This window comes from Varanus komodoensis, unplaced genomic scaffold (genome assembly GCF_004798865.1).
Source record: "Varanus komodoensis strain SLA01 unplaced genomic scaffold, ASM479886v1 scaffold5, whole genome shotgun sequence".
Lineage (NCBI taxonomy): Eukaryota > Metazoa > Chordata > Lepidosauria > Squamata > Varanidae > Varanus > Varanus komodoensis.
Window position 1 is genome coordinate 31,390,090 of NW_025336087.1, and position 27,906 is coordinate 31,417,995.

The 27,906-nt window shown below is 41.6% G+C and overlaps 1 protein-coding gene across 5 annotated transcripts in view; it reads right to left on the reverse strand.

Annotated features, from left to right (window-relative positions):
• Window positions 1–2,868: 2,868 nt before the first annotated feature.
• Window positions 2,869–27,906, reverse strand: part of SEMA6A (semaphorin 6A) — a 183,368-nt gene continuing 158,330 nt past the window's right edge. For all 5 annotated transcript variants that reach the window (XM_044445818.1, XM_044445817.1, XM_044445814.1 and 2 more), the window contains one exon: window positions 2,869–4,811. In XM_044445818.1, the coding sequence (XP_044301753.1) occupies window positions 3,622–4,811 (1,190 nt within the window). In that variant the 3' untranslated portion in view covers window positions 2,869–3,621. The remainder of the gene's footprint in view (window positions 4,812–27,906) is intronic.

Genomic DNA, 27,906 nt, shown 5'->3' on the forward strand with positions numbered 1-27,906 from the left:
TTTGTTTATGGTCCCTGACACATTTCAAGAATGCCTGTTTCTCAAGGACAATTCTTTTTAACTTCCAAACAATGCTTAGAGCTGTTGGCTTCTAACTCATACTTGGAAGCTTTCTGTGTGAGTTAGAAGCCAAGGGTTGTAAGCATTGTTTGGACATTTTTAAGAGTTTCCTTTGATAAAACACAGTATAAAACATGTTGGTTGGGAACACTGGTGCAACTTTTAAGAACTTTGTTTTGGCGTTTACAGTTATTTTAATCCCTTTCATTGTTGATATGCATTTGTTAAATTTATCCCTTAGGAAATATGGGCAAGAGTGTGCTTAGTCCTGGTTTTGGTAAACTGCCTATTTGTTTAGTGTGACATTAGCATTGTGCAAATGTCCTGACCTGTGAAGCTACAGGAGTGCAAATGTATCCAATTCTATTTTTTCCCATGAACAGTATACTCAAGGATTTTGCTGTAAGCTGTTCTTCTGTCAGTGGTATGTGTTACTGGCACCTACTTTCAAAAACTCTGCTGTGTCATTCACTTTATGTTCTTTTAGGGCTAATCAAGAAAGAAGAACCAAGAGACAAAATATAAGATAGAACTGTTTGGTTTTATTACTTTATGTCATCAAGCGACCTCTTTTTCCCCTCCCTTGTGATTTATTTCTTTTTCTGGTTTTAAAATCTATTTTTTTTCTTTCCTTTTTTTCTTTCCCTTTTTTTACAACATACATTAAATTGTGAATCAGATGTTAAGGAGTTGTGGAGATGAAGGGAAGTTGGTGACATCACAATATTTTACAACTTTACAACAAATGAGAGTCTGACTTTGTGTCTACCAGTGTATAGCAAGGGTGGAAAGCAAAGGCACACGTAGGTCTAAGAACCTCTTCACGCAAAGGGCTGGAAAATGGGTGTGTGTGTATGTGTGTGTCTGAGGAAGAGTAAGAGTAAGAAAAGAAAGGATCTGAACAGAAAAACACACACAAGTACAAAATGGGCATTTCAAGGTCAACCCAGTCATTGGCATGATGTATATTACAAAGGCAGGTCCCTGTACAAAGCTGCAGTGATTATTCATTTCTACATTATGACAGACTGCTTTGCTAAGATGATGTGAGCGGGGGACTGTGCCCACTGGAGCTCCAGGGGGTTGAGCTTGGAGGGAATAAAGCTGCCTCGCTCCTTTATGTTTTCTGATGAGCCCCCTGCCACCTGCAGGTTAGGAAGAAATTAGAAAAACAACACTACAAATCGAAATCCCTAACAGAAGCATTGCTTTATCTTTAGAATGCATAGTTCACTAATGGTGAACAACCAGTTCAAACAAGGGGGTGGAGAAGAAAAGATAAGATCTGCAAGCACCCTTGTTACACACTTTGGTTTCAGTCATCCAGACTTTCTAAAGGACCACCTATGTGCTGCTAAGCAACTTCAAGATTTTTCTTGTTTTTTTCATAAGGAAAAAAAAGGTCCCACATTCAAAATCCAATGAAATAAATCCAAATGAAGTATAAAAAAATTATTGTCTTAAAAAATCCCCCTCAAGAAAAGAAAAGAAAAGAAAAGAAAAGAAAAGAGGAAATCCACACTAAAGCAACAACACCCTCCCCTCCCAAACATTCTCCCAGGCCATATAAAACACACACAACCCTTTCCCCGCTTTTTGCTACAGCATGTTGACATTTATAATAATAGAATAAAAACCAAATCTATACTTGTGCACAGATGACTGAGACATTGTCAAAACATACATTCCTACACACACTTGTGCACCCACACATTTCCCCCACCCCACCAAATCAAAGGGGAGTTATACAGCATCCATCTGGGTTGCCTTACTGTAGCAGTTACTCAAACAGCAGGATCCAGCCTGCATTAAACTTATTTCCATTTCTTTTCATGTGCTGTACATGCGCTACATATGTGCGCCTGGGGTCTTTCCACCAGACAGCCAACTGCACATAGTGCTTGTCTCCAGTGGACACACCAGACTTGGTGAGAGTCCATTCACAAGTTCTTTGCTGGTTATGAAAAAGAATATGCCACGATGCTGAAATGATATGACAATTTGAAGGTAGGAAGAAATGCTGCCCACAGTACAGCATCCATACTGCCAGCACAGCCCAAGGGTGGTTGGAGATCAAAACGGGCACAACTAGGAAGTCAAACTGAAGCAATGTGTTATTGTTGCCACCCTGTCTTCTTGTGGGCCAGAGTGGTGCTATTACAGTAACCACAACATTCTTTCTCCAGTTCTCCAGGGCAGGGAAGTAACTGAGGATGGAGATAAATAAATCTCTGATTTATTCCAAAGAGAGGGGTCAAGGTTGTACATACTACAGCTCACAAATATACACAACTGAGGGTGTAAGGCACAAATTTACATGTGGAAGAAGACAGGTTATTAACATAAGTATTCCCACAAAAAACCCACCCTCCCCCACCTCGTGCGGTAAGACCATAAGCTATGCATGGCAGAGGCCAGCCTATGAGTGAATCCCCACTGTTTGTGGACTTTTATTTGCCATCTCACATGCAAAGGTGAAATGATATGGCAGAGAACAAGCTGGTGCCTTCACAGAAAGTATTAGCTACTGACAAAAAAAACATGTTCACAGCAATGGAACAGAGGCGTGCAGCTTTCGAAGTGCTTCCTCTGCAGGACGTTACTCTAGGAAGAGGGAAATGTGGTAGACGGGTGGGTGGGAGGTTTGCTTCTCTGCTGCCTGCCACAGAGGCAGGCAGGCAGGCCGGCTGGCCAGCCAGACAAATTAACACCCATGGAAATAAATAGCCCCCCCACCCGGGCTTGTTGTTTGTCTGCCTTCCAGAAAGTGATTAGAGAGTCCAAACAAAGAGTTCAGAATTCCACCTCCAACTTATTTAACTCAGTGAATTTATTGGAAAAATAAAAAGAGTTTTAATTACTCCAGTTAATGGGTTTCATGTTAAATAGGCATAATTTTCAATGTATTTTTTCCTTCTGGAGAGAGCTGCTCATATGATGATATGCAGAAGTAATTTCCTTAGGAATTTTTAAAAAAAGACAAAAAGGATGAACAATAAATAATAGGAGTTACTTGCGTTAACAGTCACATGTTATTAAAAGAGAAGAGTAGCAGAAACCTATGACAGGGTCACTGCCCAACATGGCAATCTGCTTTAACCAAATGGCTGTAACACTGATGGGCCTTTCACAGTACCTGTACATAGTAAATGTCTGCCACAGTTCAGTTAGTGTTAGCTTCATCAAGCAATCCTTCTGTTGCTGTTGTTGGTGGCTCATTTTCCCATTCCTTTTGCTTTCAGAGTACTCGTTTCCCAGTTCTGGGATGCACTGTGCAGCTGAGAGTGAAGTATCACAGTCATTATTCAGGTGTGTGCTTTTGGCTCAATGTTTGTGGTTAGTCTGTTGAGTAAAGGACGGTTGTGTTGTGGGGGTGGGTCCTGTGGTGACAAACTGTGGATTGCATGGCCCGAATGTTAACAAATATTCCACTTTTCCCAGAGAGCAGTACATCCACAGGCTTAGCAGCTTCCTGGTCAGTCGAAACTAGCATTATGGCTGCCGAAGACTGGCTTTAAGGGCATACTCTGGTCACCTGCTGTCCCCCCCACCCCACGGTGATTATGTACACGCATCATTAGGCTTCACTGATGCTGAAAGAGGGGAAAAGGAAGGCTTTGGGGGTACATCTGGTTTTAATGAAGGTGTACGTTTCAGCCCTGATCTTGTCAGCGAGTTGTACGTGGTGAGACTGGGCTGCCTAGACACAGTCACAGTCTGACCCTGAGCAGCGTGGACTTGTATAGAGTCCACCCTCTGTGGGGCAGGAGGGGGGTTGTCTCCCCTGCCAAAGCTCTGATTTCTTGAAAGGTGGGAGGAATTAGAAGAATTTGTATTATTTCGTTTGAGAGTTGAAGTCTGGTGGTTTCTCGTAAGCGAGTTCGTAGGGTAGTTTCTCTTGTAGTCCACGTTATAAGCAGAAGAATGCATTTCCAACCGCTTGCTCAGACTGCTCTGAGCATGAGAGGAGCTGGGGGGACCCAGAGAGGCCTCCCGCTGGGGTACTTTGGGGGGCATGCTATCCAGATTCTCCACCAGGTTCACCCCGTGGTTGGGGCTTTTGCTGCTGAGATGCTCTTTAATGGTTTTATACTCAAGGGTAGCATTTTGGTCCTCCATAGCCATCTGTGCCACGTCACTCATTTTTGGCTGATCAACATACTCATGCTGATACCCTTGCTGAGAAATGGGCAGGACCACCACGCTTGGGATGTGGCTGGGAGAAGCCCTGAGAGGCAGGTCTGTGGGGATCACGGGTGATGCCATAGGGGGGATATCTTTTGTGCAGGCATTGATGAGGTTCTGGTTTCTCTCCCAGTCTCTGCTGCCACGGCTGGGCTTTCTCTTCTGCTGCAGTGTCGGGGTGGACTCTGGGGTTGGCAAAGCAGCCAAATCCAGATGGTGCTGGTCAGCTTTGATGAGCATCTTGGCTGTGCTGCCGGGGGTGGCAAGCTTGCCGTTGTGCATCAGGGGAGTGAGAATGGCTTCAGGCTTTGGTTCTTTCGACTGCGTGTCCCCAAAGAGGCCGCTGAGCTTGGTGACACTGCTCATGGAGCCTCGGCGGGACTGGGCCAGCTCTTTCTCTTTCCTCTGCACAATGGCCACATCTCTGCGTCGATGGTCACAAACGCAGTAGACTATGATCCCCGAGAAGACAGCCCCCATGACAAAGGCAAGAATGACTGCAATGGCCAGGAGGGTGACAGGCACCAGCTGATCATGCCCTTTGAGATAACTCTCACGAATCACCCCTGCAACAAATATCACAGAGAGGTAAGCAGAAGAGAACAGCAGAGGAAATGATCATGATCAGAATTCATCAATTTAAAGCCATTCACTAGCTGGAACTTCTACAACTATCTGGAAATAACTCTTTTGGATTACAAACACTTCAAAGGTACTTTGATATGACAATAGTGGCCTTGGATTGCCTCAGTATGGAGTGCTACTCCACTGCTAAGAAGTGGCAAGAAGGTTCAAAGAGCTACCGATGCCCAGTTGGAGTTTTGGACACTTTTTCTTTGAACATTTCTCCCCCAACTCACACTCCTTCCTCCATGCTACAATTACGAATTATTTTTGAAATGTTCCTATTTCAAAAATGGAAACATTTATTTCAAACATCCTATTTCAAAAATGGTCTGCAATATGGCGTGTTTGGCTACTGTTTAAGAAGTAAGCCAAAATCCTTTATATATAAGGCACTAGTTGGAATTGTAGAGTTGGAAGAACTCTTATAGACCATCTAGTCCAACTGCCAATTCAATACAGGCTCGGCAGGATCCTGACAAGTGGCCATCCACCCACTGCTTAATAGTGTTCACACTGTTCCTTGGGTACAAGAAGGAGAAGGAAACGACTATTGCAGATTGTTTGCATTATATATAGTTGAACCCTGGTAAAAGTTTTTGTTTGTTTTAAAGAAAACTCCCTTTCATTTCAGTCAAATTATTTACAAAACAAAACAAACTCCTCTTTCAGAACAGATTTGTTTTACAGTCCTTATATACCTCAGCAGAACCCTCACCCAACGAAACATGGTCATTCATTGATATGCTTTTCCAGACAAGTGTGCCAGGATCAATGGAGCATTAAAGAAAAGACCACAAAATTGTAGCCCCTCACATGCCCCCCTGCTGTCCATCTTACAAAGGAATGTACCTTACAGTCTAGCAGCCCTCTTCTATTCCATTTATGGAAGCTTATCAGACTGACGGATAAATCTTGGTTTAAAACTGCTAGCAGGACAGTGTCTTCTACTAATTGGAAGTTGGCAGGCTCACTCAGTGGCTCTACAGCAAGTCACAGGGTACAACCTTTTGCTGCTGCTTCTGGACTCCCAGCATCTAAGGCACCTGCTTTACTCCACCTAATGGTCAGTACCATGTCTGCATGCAGATAGTCATGTTACACAACATGGCAACCCACTATCAGCCAGGGTGGCTTTTTTTAATCATGTGCAGCTGGCACAGCTTCTGCAGTATGGCTTATTTTTCATGAAAAGCTACTCTGGGAACCCATGGCTTATTTTACTGTTGTTTTTACTGTCTTTTGTCATCTAAACCCAGCAGGGTGACTTTACCAGGAATGACTAGAGAGCTGCCCTGAACATCCCAATCCTCTGCCACCCCTCTCAGTCTTGCTCATGCCATTGCCATCCTCCCTTCTTGCTTCTCAGCTTACACTGCCTTTACATTTCTGCAATATTCCCTTTGATTTACTGGTTTGCCATGACATCTGTTTAAACCTGCTCACTGCTTTGTAAGATGTGATAATTAGCAAGGGAGGCAAACAAAAAGCAGGATGTTGGGGGAGCCAAAAGTGACTGGGGAGAAGACTCTTTGCCAGTAAGTGTCCTTACTTTTAGAATGTGCTTACTGTACAGCAATGGGAAGCAGACTATTTTATCAAAAATGTGTTTGCTACTAGCAATGTAAGCATCGAAGTGAAGAGGGGATGCAGGGATTCCTGAATGAATGTTGGAGAGATAGAAATTGATATTGTTCAAACTGACTGTCCTGACTGATGTGAAGGTACATGGACCAGTGCTGAGCAGCCCGTTCTTGTGCATGGACATTTCTGGATCACAGGCCATAAGGTGCATGTAAAAGCAGTCTTGCTTAGTCCCCCCACCAGCTAATACCCAATGCTTTATATGTATGAATCGGGATGGTGCTGAAATAGAATGATTGAAGAGTAGATGTTTCTCTCCATGCCATTCATAACTTCTGGTATGAACCAGGATTTCTGTGTGAACATCCAAATGTGTGGAATGGGTGACACAGCTTTGTCTCTATAAAAGGGAGAGGAGAGCATTTCATGATATGGGCATGGCGTGATTGTGTGTTCACACTAAGAACCTAGAGTTTGTTTTTGTAGTGCAGGAACTCACAACATTGATCCTAGGGCTACAGAATGAGGAACCATTAACTGTCAGAACAAAAAGGAATACAAAATGTTTGCTTTAAACTGTTCTAAATTCCTATCATGTTTTAGAGATCATTGAAATACAAGTGCCTTCAAAACTATTATAATTAATTGTAAAAATATCCTTAGTACAGCAGAAAGACAATGATTCTGGTTTTCAAGGTTTTCTGGAAGATACAGATCATTCAAGGAATGAGTTAGAATTGAATTTTAACATAATGTTCATGTAAACTATCCCCAAATAAGCAGGCCTATAGAATCAGTACTTCTATATGAAAACAATGCTGTCCTTTTATATATAAACATTCTATGGATGTATAGGCAACATATTTGGATACAATGCTGGAACGTAATGATTTTTAAAAGTTGAAATGCTCTGAAAAAAGTGGTTTTGAAATAAGCTTTTCATGCAAATTATTACATTGTGATGAGCAATGTATACCTTCATATAAGGAAAGAACAGCAAGGAACGTTTCTGCTTTCAGAACTAACTGTAACTGTATACTGTCATCTCATGGGCATGTTATCATTTCAGCATGCATTTGGGGAATTGCTTATTTCTAGGAGTCTCCATGCTAAAATCTCTCTGCATGTGAAAATGTGAAAGATTTCCCCTTGACATGTAAGCTTTCTGAAATTCCAGCATGAGGGCATATTCAAACAAGCAATGCCCCATGCAGCTGAATAGGCCACATTCCTGAACTACCATCCTGCCTAAATGTTGAGATTGATTCTAAGGGAGGGAGAAACAAGTTCTTGCAGAAACATGTTCCTGGAAGATATCCCAATAATCATCTAGTGCAACTGCTTTGGTGGGGAAAGGCTGTCATTCCATGTCTAGCAGAGAGTTCAAATTTAATGGGCACAGTAACCCCCAACTGTTGGGATCTAGAATTACATTCTGGGATCACACAGTGCTGTCAGTATGCCAAGAAAGTCACATGTGAAAGAGATGTTTGCATAGACAAATGGACATGAAATTTGCAATTATTTCATTAATTCTCCCTTCCCAAAAGGAGAGCTGGAGGAAAAACAGGAATCAAATGAGTGCAGCATCTAGCTATATGCGTGGGACATGCAACTCACGCATGACAAGGTGTGATGAGCACCAGGCAAAAGACCTATCTGGTCTCACTTCCTATTTCTCAAAGTGGCCAACCAGACATTTGTGAGAGGCCCCATTCAAACTATCCAAACTGGTGGCTGTAACCACATCACATGCTAATGAATCTTAGAGTTCAGCTATGTGTTGCATGAAGAAGTACTTTCCTTTGTCTGTTCTGAATTTTCTGCTATCCAGCTTCTGGTGCTATAAGAGAGGAAAACCTCTCTCTGCCCATTCTCTAACTATGCACTCAGTGTTTCTATCACACCACAGATTGCTACAAAAGCATTGTGATATTGGCATATTTTGAATACCTTTCTTAATGATCCCCAACGTGGATATTAGCTTTAGTTAGGGATGTCTAGCAAAGGGATCAAAAATAAAATGATCACTATCGTGGACTTCATATGCACCAAAGAAATGCCTTGCTGGATCAGACCAAAGCCTATATAGACCTTCTAGCAATGGCCAACCAGCACGTGGTGGACATTCCTTTGTTCCCAAGTTCTGGTATCCAGAGATACAAATGTGATCTGCAACCAATAGTTCCAGTGGTTAGTGTTCCCTGTTCAGAATTCCAGTTACTCCATTCCTTTTCCCTTCCAGTTTTTCTTTCTACCCATGACAAGCGGACAGCGTTCCATCATCACTGAATAGGCTTGGTCCTTACTGGACATAATACCTTGTTAAGGCTCCTCCCACTGCTAAATGTAAAATACTTCCTGTTCAAGATTCCAGCCACTCCATTACAGTCCCATCATTTTTTTTCTGTCCACTCCCAGTTTCTATAGACACTGAGCCTAGGCGATACTTACTGGGTTATTTGGGGGATTTTCTTCACCAATTTTATGTGTGTGAGGTTATTGTTGTTGCTGCTGTAAATTTCAGGTTTTCCTCTAGCCTTCTGATCCTGATTTCTTGTTACATGCATGTGCTTTATATTTAGGCCATGTAAGGAATGGCAATCAGAGGCTGAACACTAGAAATTGAGGACCTGAAACGATCTAGTCAATTTGCCATGCTCAGCTGGAATCAGTGCAGGGCTTCCAAATCAGTTCTGGTGCCCCATCACATGTAGGAGATTAGCCGGCCCACTAACACCCGAACTGCCCCTACATGCATCGATTTTAAGAATTTGTGAGTATTATCAGTTTGTTGGTGCTGCACAACAAGTCTCTCTAAAGACAGAAGACACTCTAACAAAGATTTAGCACCATGAAAGATCTTCTCAGTGCTAACCTAAGTATAATTTATCCAGCTTCTCTGTTTCTAAAAATGCCACAACATGTACGCTGCATGTGACTGTTCCCACAGTGAAGCTATTAGCACACATCTGTAGAAAAGAAATTCAAAAGAGACAGTGGGCCATATAAAAGGGCTCTGTATTTTTCTTTTTATCACAATAAGTCTGTCTGAGAGACCAAAATAGTCTCAACATGTTACAAGCATTAGTTTGTCTTGTCTGCAATCGCGGGGAGAGATGGCAAAACACCAAAGGAAGTCTTAGTGTCTGAGCTGTATAAAAATAGATTGTGGAGTAGGTTAGATAGGGAAGGCAAGTAAAACTCTCCTAGAATCCTTGCTGTGGGTCATTCATTGGCAAAGGAAAACAAACAACCCTGTCTTCATGGTATCTCTATATGCCTACAACTTTTCACAAATGAAAATAGGGACATTCTTGTCAACTTGTAACCTCTCCTTTCAAGGATCAAGGATCATGGTCTGAGGGCCTCTCCTTCCCTGCTGTGACACATAGGACTATATGTTCTTGTCATATTCGATTATTAATTCACTCCACAAACAGCCTGCCCAATGCAAGCATTCTGAATCACAGGGGCATTAGAAAAGTGATTAACCATTTTCTTCTTTTAACAATTTAGAAGCTGCCCACAATGAATCTGGTTGTACCTGTTGTACGATAGCTGCAGTCAAAGTCGTTCAGCTACGTTTTCTCTCTGGATCTACAACTTCCCTTCCACCACTACTACCTATGTGGGCCCACTTTCAAAACGTTTAAAAATGTATCTCCAGTATTGTTCCTGCTAATCTAAGGTGGTGAGTGCTGAAAGAAGCAGGTCCACTGAGAAGAAGGTTTGCTGTAATACAACAAAATGTTTTTGAAAGTATCAATAAAGCAGTATGGGACAAAAGCCAACCACTCAAATAGCCCAATAAGAACTGAGCATGCTCGGGAACTACGGACTGAGTTAGCTGAGTTACTTACAGTGGCTTTCCTCAGCCTAGTGAGATCTAGATATTTTCACTCACACCAGTCCTACTTAGCATGGCCAATGGTCAGGAATAACCAGAGTCGTAGCCCTAAACCATTGGAAGACACCAAGTCAAAGAAAGGAAGCTAAATGCTTCACTACAGGTTCCACAAAAGACAAAACAGGGATAGTGATTTAGCAAAGTAACATAAAATGAAGTTTGTCCCTTCATGATGAAGACAGTTGAAATAACTTTCTTAGAACTGTTGCAGACAGCATGGGCTTTAGTCCTTGATCTTTCAATCCAGACATAACTTATGTTTTATCACATGCTGTACCTGCCAAAAAATGATGCTGCCAAAAGGTGACTGTGTGGTTGTTGTTTTAAATGCATCATTCACTAAAAGTGAACTTTTAAATTGTCTTTAGGGCTACAGCAATCCAGTGGCCACAGTGAATAGGAAATAGAGAGAGCAATGCGGTTTTCACAGTGGGGATCTGTCATCTTTTCCTTGTTTTCTAATATAATGTGGACCAGATGGCGAAGCTATAACCTCCCTCTCTCCACAAAGCTGGCATACATACATGGAAATGGGAGCAAGGCTGGGTAAATGAAATACGATGTGATTTCTGGAAGGGATGAAGAGGAAACTGCTAATTGGGGTGTAAAGTTTCAATGACTAAATGTGCTGTGGTGAGGAGGCAGGTCGTGAGCTGCAAATGTAGTGAGTGTGGCAACTATTTTGAGCTTCGTATATTGAAAGTATGCCCACTGTGGCTGAGTGGGAAGTAGCCCATTTCCATTTCCACAACCTTCAGAATCAGCAGTATGTAACTTAGGATGCCTGTCTCTTCTGCACTTGCATGCTTTTGATCTAGTTATATAGCTTCTATTTGTTTCTAATGGGAAAAGCTTTCAGTTCGTATTCCTCAAAGTCTGGCGACAGGACTTTCCCCTATGTTATGAGTCTACTGCTAATTTTCCTCCCTCTGTGTAGTGTAACTTTGTTTCTGAAACTCAGGGAAAGCCACTTGCAGGAAGGCTAAAAGTGCAGACACACTGGTGGGACACACTGGCTCTAACCCCAACATCTGAGCCCTTGCTCTTTGAGTTCCTGACCTGCTCATGTGAGTAGGGAGATCAAAAGAGAAGTTCTAGTCATGTCTGAGTTGAACATGTTGGTTGTGTCAGGGTCCCTGATTACGCAGAGAATTCTTCTTGTGTCCATGCAGATGTGACTAGAACTCTACTCCACAAACAGGACTCTCATGTTACATGGAGTCACAAAAGTTGACAAGCTAGGGACAGTACTTTACTGATGTTTAGCCCTTATTGCGGATGTTCAAGTGATTGCCTGGATAGGAAAGTTTTAAGAATTGCTCTTCCATCACCATGGGCTCCTCTGATTCTTTTAGGTCAGAGTAGTGGCATATGTGGTGCAGGGGTGAGAATGATGTTCTAGGACTCAGACTCTAGTCCCCACCTAGAGCTCAGTGGGTGATTCTGGGCCAATCACTGAACCTCAGCCTAACTTACCTACAGGGATTGCTGTGAGGACAGAATGGAAGAAGAGGATTGGTAAGCTGCCTTGGGTTCCTTGGAGGAAAAAAGGCAGGTTGTGAAGGTAATTATAAATAAAATTTAATGAATATAAATTCAGGCTTTCCTGTCTAGCCCTGTACCCCAGGATTTCCTAAAAGAATGAATGTAAAATAGATTTGAGTCTTATGGGAAGAGGGAAACTGCAGATGGGTATTTGAGATAAATTACTTGGTAATGAAAGTTTAAAGAGGAATAGTAAAATGAAAATAAATTGTGTGAACCTCGAATCGCATTCAAGGAAACACAAGTATGCAGTGTGTTCTTTGCAGTGTCACACCTGAGGACATTTTGCTTCTTATGATGCAAATGCCTTCTCATCTCTCAATCCTGTGCTGTAGTTCAGTTAAAGCTGCACATACAATATAGGACCTTGCCAAAATGCAGCCAAATGCTTACTCTGGGAGAGCTCAAAGCAGCTGGGATCCATTAGATAGAGATACATAGATATGCAGGGTTCCTGGCTAATTGTAGTGCATCTCTCATCCTCATGGGTCTAATTTCGATGCATGCTATTTTGCCAGTGACGTGAAACAAATGGAATGTCCTCCTCCCTATGCAAATATAATAAATACTGTTGCGAACTCTAGGCTCTATAATGTTCAGAAATGAACTCAAATGAAAACTCAAATTCTTTTGTCCTGTTTTGCTCCACTCCTAACCATGACCCATCTGCTTGCGGCAGGGGTGGGTGAAGTGTCATACAAGCTGAAAGTCAAAAAACAGCTGCTTGGTTTTGCTCTGTAAGTTCCTGGAAGCAACTCAAGCCAACACATCCAAATGGAAAGAAGCAGGCTTTCCCTATTCTTGTGTTTAATTTAGGAGACTTGGCAGCCACTAATACCAGGGATATTACCAGGGATCGATACCAGGGACCATGGTGTTCTTCTGGGGCTACTGTCTGAACTGGGTGTGAGAGGCACTGCATTGCAGTGGTTCCACTCCTGTTTGGATGGCAGACTCCACAAGGGGGTGCTTGGGGGTATTGCTCTGTCTCTTGGATTCTCTAGTATTGTTTTTTAACATTTACATGAAACCACTGGGTGAGGTTATCCAGAGTTTTGGAGTGCACTGTCATCAATATGCTGATGACATGCAACTCTCTCTCTCCTTCAGCAGGTGAGGCTGTGGATGTGCTTAGCCAGTGCCTGGCTGTGAGAATGGATTGGATGAGGCTAACAAAATGAAGCTTAATCCAGGTAAGACTGAGATGCTGTTGGTAGGTGGTTCTTCTGACTGGAGGGAGGAAATCCAAGCTGTTCTAGATGGGGTTGCTCCTTGAAGCCATCATTACCACTGGAGGCCCAGATGGCTTCAGTGGCTTGGTGTGCCTTCTACCAGCTTTGGCTGGTAGCTCAGCTATGCCCCTATCTGGACAGAGATATCCTATCAGTGATCCATGTTCTGATAATCTCTAAGACAGTCAACTGCAATGCACTTAGTGTGGGGCTGCACTTGAAGATTGCTTGGAAAATGCAGTAGCCAGATTAATAATGGGGGAGCAGATGGTCTGATCATATAACATCAATTCTGGCTCATTTGCATTGGCTGCCTATATGCATCTGAGCTCAATTCAAGGTGCTGGCTGTGACTTATAAAGCCCAACATGGCTTGAAGCCATGATACCTGATGGAATGCCTCTCCCAATCTCTAATTGGACATTACAATCAAATTCTGGGGCCTTTCTCTGATTGCCACCGCCAAGGGAGGCTGAGATGGTGGCAACAAGAAGAAAAGTCTTTTTGGTGGTGGCTCCTTTAGGTATGGAACAAGCTCTTCACTAAGGGCTGCTGACCAACTTTATTATCTTTTTGGTACCAGGTAAAGACTGCTCTACTGCATGGCATTTAATTAGTTACTGGGGCCTGCTGATTTGATGGGGTTTAACTGGGTTTTTTAAACATATAATTTTTGGTTTTGTATATTTTATTTGGTTTAAAGTTTTGTACTGCCAACTTTTACGATGTTTTAATTGGCAAACAGGAAGTTCTCAAGTTACAAATGTCCAAGTTATGAACCCAGACTTATGAACAAACTGCCCTAAAGCCTGCTAATTTGTAAAAAATTACTGTGGCAAATTGTCATTGCCATAGTGAGAAAGAAGTGCAAGGGGAGAGAAGCTCTGCCCATCTGGAGAGGGAAATCCCTCCAGCATTTCCTTGCTGCAAAGAGGGAGCTTGGTGGGTTTGGATGGTGGTGGAAAAACTAGATATACTGATGTTTTTCCACTTTCATGGGAATCTTGCTCCCCCACCCCAGCAAATATGGAGGGCCAACTATACGTGATCCGACTTACACACAAATTTGACTTAAAGACAAAATTCTGTTTTCTCATGAATGGAATTTGTTTGTAGCCAAGAGACTGCCTGCATTTTATATTGTATTTAAATATGCTGCTGTGAACTGCTCAGAGAGCTTTGGCTGTTGGCGGCATAGAAAATCAACCAACCAACCAACCAACCAACCAACCAACCAACCCTCAAAGCCTTCAAAGGGCAGCTCATGCCCTTTAGTTCCATTGTTCAAGCCATGAGTGCCATTGCTAAAATGTCATAAACACACACCCATCAGAGGGGGGGGGTGTTAACATGCTGAAGTCATGTGCAGCAGCACTGCACCCCACAGATGTCATTGCATTTCCCATTTTTCCCATTTCAAATGGAAATGTATATTTGAGCAAATGTATATTTGAGAGTTGCCTCTTACAGCAAGTCCCAGCATGAAGAAGGATGCAGAGTGGACGTCTAGCGTGTTGATATGTGCAGGAAAAAGCAGGGAAATATAAATCTCCCTGATTTACAAGGGCAATGCCCACCAATGCCTGGTTTTACATCCTACTCACCAGGTAACATTTAGGAATATTAAACCATATGGACCCAGAACTGGTTTCAGCCTGAGAGCAGTGCAATGAATACATATCTTTAAACTAACTTTATCTTCTCTCCTTTATCACACTAAGCTAAGCAAAATGAGAATAGGTTGAAGTAATTATCCAACCCCTGATTAAAAATTTCAGGTTGTTAATTAATAAGCACATGTCCTATACAGTATACCCTTTGAGTCTTAGAAATGTGCTAATAAGCTGTCAACCTGCCCCCACCCCCGCCAAAAAGAGCTGAAAAGCAGAACTTGTCTCTTGGAATTAGTCTTCTCAGTTTCAAATGTGTGATTTATTGAAGTTAATGAGAGATTGATGCAGCCTAATGCTGGAAAATCAAATATACAAAAGGTGCTACTGAGAGTATTTATAATGTATTTGAGACAGATCGCAAACAGGGTTGCTGAGGGCTTGACTTGATTCTAAGGCAGCATTATTATAAAGAGACATGCTCTCTTGTTGGATGAATGTAGCTCTGAGAGAGAATCGGAGCCTAAAGTAAATCCAAGGGGACTCTGTGTGTATGTTTGCGTGAGGGGGAAGGATTATTGAGTTTGCACTGAAAGGCAGCATGCTTTTCATTTCTTGTTTCCCTAAAACAATCCATGAGCTTGAATACATTCTGTGAATCCAAAATTTAAACTGAAAATGTAGTGTATCTGCACTATGATAGCTACTTTTCCTTCACATGTCTCCTTGACTTCAGCTTTACAAATACCTGTCTTATTTATGGATCAAAGACACATAAAGAGATGGGGTTCTGAATATAGCAGGATTTGCTAATCTGCCTCTTGTTTTATCTCATCTCAAAGTCAAAGTGCATCCTTTGCAGACAGAAGATCAACAGTTCAGCTCCTGGTCTCCTCAGATATGCCTGGGAAGGAAACCCCCATCTGAAAACCCAGTGTGGCTGTCAGAAGAGGTCATGCTGGGGTGGGTGGGCAATAATGCAAGTCAGTATAAGGTACTCTCCTATGTTTGTGAATAACGATGTAATAATAATAGTGACCCAGAAATAGGTACTAGTGTAAACCAATACCTGCACAATGGGAAAAAGCAGTCAACAGCTTCTGGAATTCAGCACTGTCACAAAATTTTGGAAGCAAATTCCTGATTTTCCATATTGCATTAGTTATTGTGGTTTATGGGACTGCAACATTGTTACAGCTAGTCCTGGAAAACCATTGGATACTAGTTGCAGAAACTATGCAAAAAGTACTTCTTCATTATCTTGAATTATCTTGCATATAATTATTTGAGAAAATGAGCAAGAAAATATTACAGAAACACCCTTAGTTTGCACTTCCTTGCATCAAGATTCTAGAGATAAGCCCCATTGAAGTGTTGGCTTCATTTCCTGTATTTAAGATTCAAAATAAACTTTCTTCTGCTTGGCACAGGTTAGGCCTCAACCTGAGTAATTTATCTGGTTCTAGATACCACGGTTTAAGAAAAATGCAAGCAAACTGTAAAAGGTTCAGAGGAGGGCAACAAAGATGATCAGGGGACTGGGAAATAAAATTCTCTGAGGAGAGACTGAAAGAACTTCAGATGGGAGAAATCTTGCCTGTCCTGGATGGAGTGGCACTCCCCCTAAAGGACAGGGTTCACAGCTTGGGGATGCTCCTGGACCCTGAATTGTCCCTGGAATTCCAGGCATATTCAGTGGCCAGGAGTAATTTATCAGCTGTGGCCAAATTGGACAGACAGGACCTAGTGACTGTTATCCACACACTGGTATTGCAATATACTTGCAATGGGCTTTATGTGGGGTTAGGGTAAAGACTTCAGTTGGTCCAGAAGAGAGCAGCCAGACTGCTAATGAGGAGTGGCAGAAATGATCATGTAATGCCAGTATTCTACCATCTTCACTGGTTATCACTTGAAATCCAGGCCCAATTTAAGGTGGTAACTCTAGTGTTTAAAGTCCTAAATAGCCTCAGGCCAGGGTATCTAAAGGAGCGCCTCTTCCCATATGAACCTACCCAGGCCCTTAAATCTGCACCTGAGGCCCCTCTTCAGGATAAAAGAAGGGTGGCTATAAGATGGCTCCTTTCTGGGCAGGGCACCCCAACTTTGGAATGAGCTCCCCAGAGAGGTTCACCTGGCACCATCTTTATACTCTTTTCAGTGCCAGAGGAAGACCTTTTTTATTACATTGCTATTTTAATTGTTAAACTTGTTTTTAATGGTATTTTAACAGAAGGGGATATGTCTTTTATGAAATCTGGAGTTCTGGTGGGTGCATTGCTATTATTGTTTTATTGTCATTATAGTGTTTGTGATGTTTTTAATGTTTTATATTGATCTATATTGTTTTTATGGTTGTAACTGCCCAGGGAGCTGTATGGCTAATGTGGTGGGCTAGAAACCTAATAAACCAACAGGACATGTTTAGCCTTGAGAAGAAAAGACTAAGGAAAAATATGATAGCACTTTTTGAATACTTAGAACGTTGTCACTTAGAAGCGGTCCAATGTCATACATGTGCACTACGGTGAAATTCCCAGGTGCACATGAGAAGCGGCCTGTTTTGGTGGGACTGATAGCTCAGACTGTGAGGATGATGTGGAGTTGGCTGAACCAGACAAGGCTCAGAGCTTGAACTCTGCTAATGGAATTGCTGGTGTAACAGACAGGCCTGCATCTGCAGACTCCCTCTCTCAGTACCAGTCTGAGCCTGCTCTAGATGAAAGTAGCTCAAGGACACCCATGGGACTCAGTCTCCCTGCCTGAATGAAGCAGAAGAAGGACAGGAGGGAGGAGATTTGGAAATCAATAGTCTCTCGGATGGAGAACGCCAGCCTCCTGAAGACATGGACCCAAGGGACTGTCATAACAGCAGCAGGCTGTCCCAGTTAAGGGCTCAGAATGCAGGTGTACCCAGTTCCAAAGCTTCCAGAGACACTTCCTAAAGGGATCACAAGCAAAATTTTGGGTAAAGGGGGGCAGAGAAGATCCAACATCTCTTTGTGTATGCTCAGAGGCTTGTGAATGCTTAGAGTCTTCTAAGTAGAATAAAGACGCTTATAAGGGGCACTGGAGAGACCGCCTTGCTTGGGAGGGAACGCCTAGTTCACAACAGCCAGGATTTGTTCTTGATTATCCCTGGGTGCAGGACATGGAACAATTGTCTCAAGATACAAGAAGTTATATTCTAGCTGACCATCAGGAAAAGCTTCCTGACCATTACAGAAATACAACAATGGAACCAAATACCTACGGAGATCATGGGCTCTCCCACACAGGAGACATTCAAGATGCAGCTGGACAGCCATCTGTTAAGGAAGTTTTAACTTGGAGCCCTCCACTGGGCATGAGTTGGCCCCAGTGGCCTTTCTGGCCCCTTCCAATTGTACTATTCTATGATTCATAATTTCTACAAAATTAACAGCATACATGCCTACTCAGAAGTAAATTCCAGTGGGGCTCATTCGCATGTAAGTGGATTTAGGATTGTAGCCTAACAGTGGGCAGATGGCTAATCATTTCTTACATGGCAGTATGGAAATACAATTTAATTAAACAAAAAACAGTGCGGTGGGAAGTACTTGAAAAGAAATGGGTTAGATGCAGAATGTGTTCTGCAGACAGAGGAGCTCTGCTTATGGAAGGTGCCTCTGCCCATTTGGGGGGGGGGAGGCTTCCCCCTTCACCCCGTTCCCTTCACACTCTTCCAGCATTTCCATGTGTCTGGAAGAGCTCCCTTGGGCAAACAGGGCAGGCAAACCCACTTCAATCAGCTCAGTTGCATGTAACTAAACCTGGATTGAAGCCCATGATTATATTTAATAATTGTGTTAATTTTAAATGCAGTGTTCAAATCAATTAGCAAGCAGTTTATGCAACTGGCTGTAGAAACATCTGTTCCCTTTACTGGTTTTCATATTGCAGCACAGAGTTCTGGTTTGTATGATGCCTCACTGAATGTAGCCATTGTTCAATTTTGCATTTTCCTAAATGTTGTTATTAACCTAGCCTAATCTTAAGCCCCAGCTCTGTATTTAATAGAGAGGGGTTTCTTGGGGCATTTATATTATGCACACATACTTTAAGCCCCTTAACTGGTAATAAAACATATTGAATGCACTCAGATGTTCTCTGTTTTACAGGCAAGGCAAATTAAGGACTTGCTGTGATAAGCGCCTTAAACCACAACAATTGTTCACACATGGATGGAGGATATTTGTGGGCCTGTTTGTTTTCCCTGTTGCCCTGCCTTGGGGAAAGAACAGGACCATGGATTTTGTAGTTCTTGATCAAGTGTGATGATAGGTAGAAAAGATGCGTGTCATCATGGGAAGGCTGCGTAAAGTATTTAGTTTTCAGATACAGCACTCAAGGTTTTTATTAAGCAGGGTAAAAGTGGCATCTAGGATGTATGACTCAAAAAGGACCGTTAGCACAAAAAATTAATTAGAGTCCTGCTGAGATTGTGCCTACGGCACTACTTCTGACATCCATATTTAAGCAAACACAGAGAGTGCTCTTGGTGGGCCCACTGGGTTTTTCAATATTGCTCTGAATTGACATGAATGTTTTTGGAAAAAAGCTGGACAATGCCTTGGCATTACTGCGCCTTTCTCTGTATGCTTAATCTGAGCTGTGATCCCTGAAGTCTCAGAGGACTTTAAAAGGCTGGCGAAGGATACAATTGCTTTGTGTCACCCTCAGAGAGTCTGCATGCAGAAAACCACAGCAGATAAAGCCAGAAATTAAATTTCTATAGTATTGAGAGCAGATTGCTTAAGTGCCTTTCTTGCATCTAGTGTCAGTCAAGAACACTGTTGTTGGCTTGCTTAATAAGATGTTTGTGTTGGGCAAATACATTGAACTGTGGCCATCTCTGGAACGAAGCCTGATTGGTTGGTATAAATGAGTTGAATCAGGCCTAGCGGGACGACGTTTGCCAAGGCTTTTGTTGGTATTGTGCTACTGGATTAGCTAATGACAATGATATGTATAAACTATTTTATCATAGGCATGTTTCTCCCTTGCTCTCGTCTGAAATACTTTGGGCATCCAGAGAGAAAGTGAGTAAAAATGGGTAATAAAATATTGGAGACTGATTTAGAACTTGGCGCTGCAGAAGTCCAGGCTGATCTACAGAAGTGTATGCAGCAGATTCACATGTGCAGTTGGCTTTTGTTTCCTTTTTCAGCAGAGAAGCATTAGTACTATTTGGGATATGGTTGTGTGAATGCTGAATATGAATGCAGGGGCTGAGATTTGTGTCCCTGTCTCCAACCTACTTGTATGCACAACTGCCAAGACTTTTATAGATTCTAAGAGCATAAGTTCAATGGGTGTATGCTGGATGGCATGGTGACCCCAATCTCCCTAGCAGACACAGCATTCATTTCCATATGCAATGAGCCCATATGTATACAGGTATGGGTCCTCCATGTAATTGGGAACCCTATAAAATTTAATGCACAGATGCATGCTTGTTTCAGATACTGGAATCAATGTACATAGGTAGGAAGCAGAGCTTGAAACATGCCTATGGGTATTGATTCTACAAGCTTGGGATATTATTCTGTACTGCTACTATGCTTTTGCTCTTTCTGTTGTACGAGATCCACTACTAGTGCAAAGGGGCATTAGTGCTTCCTACAGTAACCCTAGAAATAAGCAGAAATGCTCTTTTCTTGATCAGGACTTATCAGTGGAATTTTGTTCTGAAAATGAGATTTTTTTTACTGTCAAGATTGACTTAAGAACTGTCAGCTCCCATTGCACGAAGAGTGACGTTTGCTAGTGCTGAGGCAGCTAAGGATACTGCCTTTGGGACATCTGTAAAGGGTCTGCATCCAGTCCTTATATGAATATGAACTGTGCATGCACGGTGGCATGTAGGCTGGAGGCGAGGTTTACTGTTGTGATCCTGCTCTTCCCTCCACGTGAATAGTGTGATTAGGAAGCTGGTTACTATTAATTTCTATACTGCCCAACAGTCAAAGCTGTTCCAAGAGATTTTTTGGCTGGACCCCAAGAACAGCCAGTATTTGTTGACTCCCGATAGGGAAAATCACAACAGTTGAACTCATTTTGGTGGGGACAGTCTCCTCACTGACTTTAGAGAATAATAAAGGATCTTCCATGTCATTAGTTGTTTACTGTGCATTTTGGAATGAAAAATAGTCCAGCATTCAGTTCACAAACAAAGCCTGTAGGAAACTCACAAACAGGACATGAGCGCAAAAGGGCCCTCCTACATTGTCATATGTGGTAACCTATCCTTGATTAGTTAATGTTGTGATGCATTTTTTACTTTTTTCACCCAGCCATGATTTACTTGCTAGGATCAGGTTGCAAATATGCCCCCAGAAAAGCCCTAAAACCGTGAAATGTAGTATGTTCCTATACAAATTCGGTGAAGAAGGAAAGGATTAAAATTTTGTTAAAATTTTGGTAACTACATAACAGGGGTTAGAGTCTGCTTTAAGCTGTATCAATTGTCCTGGAAGAGGCGGGCTTCCCTGCTGAATTGGGTGAGCTGTGATATGTGGAGGATGCCCCAAAATTAGGCAGAGCAGAGCTCTCTATTTTTGTGGAAGACAGATCCTGCAAGGACCCAACACAAGGCTAAACGGAACCTGCTGCTCTTATTTCCAGAGCAATGTCTTAGGCATTGAACCACTTGCCCAAAGTTGCTAAAAACACAGAACAAAACCTGATACTTAGATATAGGGGTTTTTTTAGGGTGCCTTCTCTGGATATATGGAAGAATAAAACAATTAGAGGAGAAGCCTACATTTACCTCAAGAAAATTTAAAATTAGGAGAAGTCTTGGGATTTGAGATACACTGGAACAATTCTAAAATATTAACTGACATTTGAATTTCAGGAAAATATATACAGCTCTTAATTAAGGGGCTATCAAAATTTACGTTGTCATAAAATCATTACAAGTGCTGATTAAGTAATGCAATCATTGAGGCTGAACACATACCACACAAAGCTAATAAAAAAGATGAATTATTCAAATATTTTAAGAATATTGGCATGTATATGTAAACTAGCAGTAATTTAACATAAGCTCAAGTTCTTCTAATTTTTCTATTATTATAATTATTATTCTGGTATTATTTTTCTGTTCTGCCATTTTTGTTGTTTTTCTGTTATTATAGTCCTTAAACAGTTTTAAATATGAAAAATATATTCTTTCCATATTTGCCCTCTGTTATGGTTTCCCAGAAGTTGGATCTAGGTTCCCCAAACAATCTGAGATATTTGCAGCTAGGATTATGGAACCATGCTCTGTGTCTGTGCCAACAGAATATAGATACAAGCCAACTAATCTGAAGTACTTTCAAGTCTTTTTGATTTTTCCCAAATGGGACCTGAAAACATAGAATCCAATTATTACATTTTCTGGTTTGGATTTGATTCTTATATGAGGAAGAGTCAAACCAGACTTGATATGATCCATGATTAGGATCTCCCTTGGGTTTTAGTTTGCTAATTACCAGCCTTTATGAGAAGTTTTGAAGATGGGAACTGTTGCTTTGGAAGAAAGAGTTTAACCATTTCTTTCCATGCAATTTTCCAGATGTAAATAACTACCCTGAAGCTGCTACTAGCTTGGAGGTGAAGGGAATGCAGGTATAGATGCTGCTCTTGTCTTTCCGAGCAGAGCTAATAGGGTATGGGAGGAAAAGGTTAAACAATCTTCTCCAAGAGCACCATTAATGAGCCCATAAAGCTACTGATTGGCTCCAGCTTCCTTTTAAAAGATTCTGGTATGCTTGAACCGGCTGTTTTGATTCATATGGCGATTTCAGACATTATTCAGAGCAACTGCCTTCTTGTCACATCTAGTAGCAGGTGCTGGGCATAGGGTGGATTTTCTTCAGGATCTCAGCAGAAGACAACAAAGGATGATCCTCCTTCCCTCCCTGTCTGCTATGGTCACAACAAACCCTCCCTTCCACCTGTGTGCCTGCTCTGAATAGCCATTCAAGGTTGCTATAATTTAACCTTCAAATAGCCATGCAAGATTGCTAACTTAACCTTTAGTTCAAGGTAACCACTCCAATTGAGCTTAAGTGTGCATATGTGGAAATGGACTCCTGTAGTACAACTACCTACCTACTGAAAGGAAAGCAGATGCAAACTGTTATAGTTGAGCCATCTATTTAGGATTGGGGACTGATGGAAATTGTACTCTGTCCCTTGTCTTTCTTGCCATTGCATGATATCTGACTGCAGCACTGCTGATCATCTGACCAATACTAGATGGTATTTTTCATATTGTGTAAAAATAGGATGCATCTGTTTAAGCTCATAGCACCAGGCACATTTCTCTTACATGGACAGAGTCGAAACATATGCTTAGGGTAACAGGCACCCTCAAAAGTAATTCAAACAAGCAAGCTTTAGAAGAATCTGGCTAGAGGAACTGGTACGAATGGTGGCTGAGGAAAGTTTATGGCTCTGTTCATCTCAAATACTAATTGAAGGATTATGGTTAGTGCCTATGAGTGCTTCAAGAGCTACCATGCTTATTTGCCTATGTCATGTTTTCTCACCATTTTGAGCTATTTTAGAGGGCATTAAATAGGTTTCTTCATGAAAATACAAAGTCTGGCCAATGCCAATCACTGCCCAGATGCTGGGAGTAGAGTAAAAATACCTGAAGTGCAAAGCTGATCCAACTGTTTGACTTTTCTGGATTTTTTAATACTATGCATGTAGACAGTGTGTGAAATGGGGAAAAGGAAACTGGTCTGTTTGGTTGAGAAACATGCCTGATTTCGTTTATCTGTGCACCTAAGTGTTGGTGTTATTGTTCTGCTGTATCACAGAGGCATACTTATCTTTTTAAAAAAGTTGTGGATACATATATATTTAAATGCTGTGATTAGTGCAGTTAATCTGCTTCTGGGGTCAGTTACTGAACATAGAGTAATAATGACACTGGGTGGTGGTTGAATAGCTAAAGTTGTCTTAGCCATGAACTGCCCTCAGCACCCTCAGCATTTTGATCCAATGATTACAGGCTTACAGACTCTGAGGCAGCCTGGATGAAGACTCCCTATGATGGAATGATCTACTGCTGTTTGAGTACTATTTGACCATACTTTTGAGCTTTTAACCAGTAACCTTCACCCCTGTGACTTGACTTGCTCTGGTATCTCTATGCTGTCTCTTAGCAAAACCTCATCCAGTGCCATGGTATGCATACTCTGGAAAAATCCTGCATTAATTTCATTTTACATCCATTTTCCATTATCTCACTGTAATCCTTTTCCTATTATCTCATATAAACTCTTTTTTCAAATCTATCTTTCTACCTCTGCTTAAATCTTCAATTAAAAATAAATCTTTTGTGACATGCATGGATAATATGTGCTTTATAAATATGGATGTTTACAATGATTTGATTGTCATTCATCAAAGAATAACTTAAGGAAAAAACTGATATGGCTTTATACAGGTCAGAGTAATGTAAACAAACTTCTAGTTTGATTCTGCTGGGTAAGGTAGATATATCTTGATCTAAATGAGGATACAGGAGTTCAAATACTGAGGTTCCTCATGCAACCTCATGTACATATGAAATATTATTTGGATTATAATTACAACATTTCTTACTTCTGGTCACAGACCTCTGCCAGATGTTGGAAAAACAGTGGAAATGGAGACAGACAGGGCTAATTCTGTCCCAATTTGCTATTGGGAAACCCCAGCACCCCAAGCGTGAGAAATATGCTCCACAACAAAGGAGAGAATCTGCCACTTCTTCTATATTACATACACAAGGGTTTGCTTTTGATGTTGGTTGTCCAAATGGTTTTCTAAAATGCAAGTGACTCCAGCCACATGTGTCTTAGGAACAGATCTCCATCCTAGCCCCTGGAGACGGAATAGTTTATGCAATTGTTACTTGAACTGACAAAGCCTTTTAACTGAATTTGGTCCTTTACCAGTTTTCCATAGCCTAAGTGGGTCAAAGGGTAGTCAGCTGACCTTGGAAAGATTCTTCCAAGATCATGTGATTTTCTAAATGATGTAAAGTGACCTTGCTTTATCAGATGCCATACAGATTTTCTTCCAATGTTCTTGTATCTATTAAGCAATATAAAAGTCAAGGGTGCAAAAATCCAAATTTGAAGAAGCCACGGAAATAATTAAGCTTTGTGAAAGGTGAATGGGTTGCTGAAAAATTGCAAGAACTACATTTTCCCCGCTTTCAGGAGTAGAAGAGTGTGCAGCTGGGTTCTGCCCCTTCTAAATCTCTGATTCATTCCTTTCTCAGCTCAGCTTCTTCCACACTATCACTCTTTCTGTGCAGCTTTGCTTACAATAGAGGTAGACTAAAAGTAGATTGGCAGTAATTTCAACTTCAGCTCTGGCATTCTTATAGGCTCAGGCCATCTACTTTCTGCCTAGAGTGCACTCTGGCTGGGGTGAAGGTGGGCTAGCAACAGAGGCAGGGAACTGCCAGGAAACTGAGGACAAGCCAGAATGTACCAACAAGAATTTGCTCCTTTTACCCAGTTGTGCGCTACATTCTTCCTCCAAAATAACCTCTAGAAAGTCTTGGTGGGTCTTTACATTTTGTAAACAAAGCAACCCCTGGACCAACACTGTACTCCTGAAATTATACAGCAGTAACTTTATTCAGGCATGCAAAAAATGTGTGAGGGCATAAACTGTGTAGAGGCCACAGGTCCATGTGTTTCCTGCAGCAACCACCCGCCCTGCCCCTGGCATGCACATGACCCTGTGCATGTCAGCCCTGTCCACTCCATTCCTAACTTCCATGCGCTGAGCATGGAAATTCTAAATTCCTTTGGCAGAATACACACAGGAGTCTCCCTGTGATTTGGAAGCCAAATGCATTCAGCTGAATGCAGACAGAATCTCTTTTCAGTTCTTTATTTGGAGCAGAGGGCTGGTACAATGTCGGGGTGGAGCCCCTATGTAAGAAAGACTTTACTATGTTGTTCCTTACGACAGTTTTTACCCTGCATTTTGAAGGCAAGGTTCTAAAGCGCAGCTGGCCTTTAAAACTTCAGGTTAGACTTATTTTCAATATTCAGTTTTTGTGCCTGTTAACTACAGAAATGGGACTTTGTAAGGCAGACACAAGACACAGTCTCCCAAACATTTCTTCTGAGTCAAGGGGTGGAAACCAACAGCCACTGCTGTGAACTTACCACTGCCATCTAACATGTTGATTAAAAAACAAACAAAAAAAATCTGGGCAAGAGGTTCGCCACATGTCATACTGCCATGTCCCTCATTTTTATTTTCACATGCAACTAAGGGCTGATTCAAACATGACATAGACACATGGTGGAGGTCACTGCATATGCTTCTGTATGTAGTGGGTTTCTAATGCAATGTTTCTGATTACTGCTGGCTGCTAATGTTTGCATGGACATTCTCCAAATGCTCACGGCAATCCATACAGTAAGCTGATTACAAATGTTAGGCTTCCTGCTTGGAGTGCCACTACAAAGAAGCACTTCTGATGTCTTCCATGTGTGTGGTGTAACATTTGAATCAGCCCTTCATGGACACTTAAAAATCTGAGCATTACAGCTCCACGAAAGTCTACAGGCTAGATGGCAAGTCATAACATAACCCATTTTTGAGATACCAACGAGATGGCTCTTTATAATAAACAGCACAACTGTTTATGTAATTGAAAGAAAATGTGGTTTTGAATTGCCTTTGATGCCAGCTTTGTCAATATTATTAAAACAAATGGAAAAAGTTAGTCAAAGAAGTACAATTTGTAGCTTTCTAAACCTAATGCAGTTCGTATAATATTTATTCATTGTTATTTGTATATTTATAACCACTTCTCAGCCCTCCAGGAACTTCAGTGCAGCTCACAGTTTAACAGTGACCATAAACAGAGTCAGTTCTCACATTTAGTTGCTAGCTCATTTCTATAAATCACGGCTCTTTACTTTAATAAACATTTTTAACTTCATGTAATTGGGAGTCTTATAATCTTGAGTTTGAGGCTCCAATGTTGCACTTCACACGAGGATAAGTAATGAGCTGGCAGTGCTGAACGTGGGAACTGATTTGGAGTGTATCACTTGTTTGAAGCTCCCAAGTTTTCTCAGGAAAACTAATTAACATCAAGCTTTAAGAGAAGCAAGAATATTAAAATCACTTTTACTAGCGATTTCCCTCCTTAACTTATTTCAGAGAGCACAGAAAAATGATATACAATCTGCTAAAAATAATTCATGAGCTTACTCACTTAAATGAAACAAACCATTTGATCTCGGTTTTGAATGACTAGAGTAATGCTAAAACTTCAGGAAAAAAGTTGAAACCACATCTGTGTTTAATTTTCAACACTTGTACTAAAAAGGGACAGCTTGAGAGGTTCTAGACATCTAAGGACTAAGAGTAAAAACAGAGCAGTTAGTGGAGTCTTTGACTGATGAATCTAAGACCTGAGACATACTGGGAATTTCTAAAGAAGAAAAGAGGAAGGGCAGAAGGGGCAGGAAGGTAATGAAGGGGTAAGGCCGTGTTATTGCTAATGAAAATTATTCCACCTTCTTCCTGTATATTCTTTAGGTTAGTAGGAGATCTAAACACAGCACTGTAATGCTACTTTACAGCAAAGAGGACAGAGCCTTGGAACATTCCACAGGTAGGGTATTCTATCATGGAGAAGGCAGGGGGAGAGACTATGTACAATGGCAGCAGATGGGAGGGTTAGATTGCAAGGTGAGAAATACGGGCTTTTGTAAAGGTGAGAAACACACAGAATTAAATTAACACTGCAAACACAGCAAGAAAGAAAAGCACAACCAAAAAACATACTCCGGAAAAGTGAGCATAGAAAAGTTGCAAAATTTTGCTGAGCAAAATTGGAGAAGAATTGTCAGCTGCTTGGGACTATTTTTTCTTACTCCCCGACACCGCTCTCATCAATGGAAGGTATTTTTTGGTGGTCAAAATGCAAAGTTCAAAGGAAGGCAATGTGCAGCTTCTGTGCTAAGCAAAGCAATGCAATGCGCTTTTTCATCTTGGCAAGAATTTTGAGGTTTCTTCAACAGCAATTCCGGAGTATATTTAGCTACCAAAGCTGCAGTGTGTACAAATGTCACATTCCCAGGAGTCAACCCATTTAATTACCCCT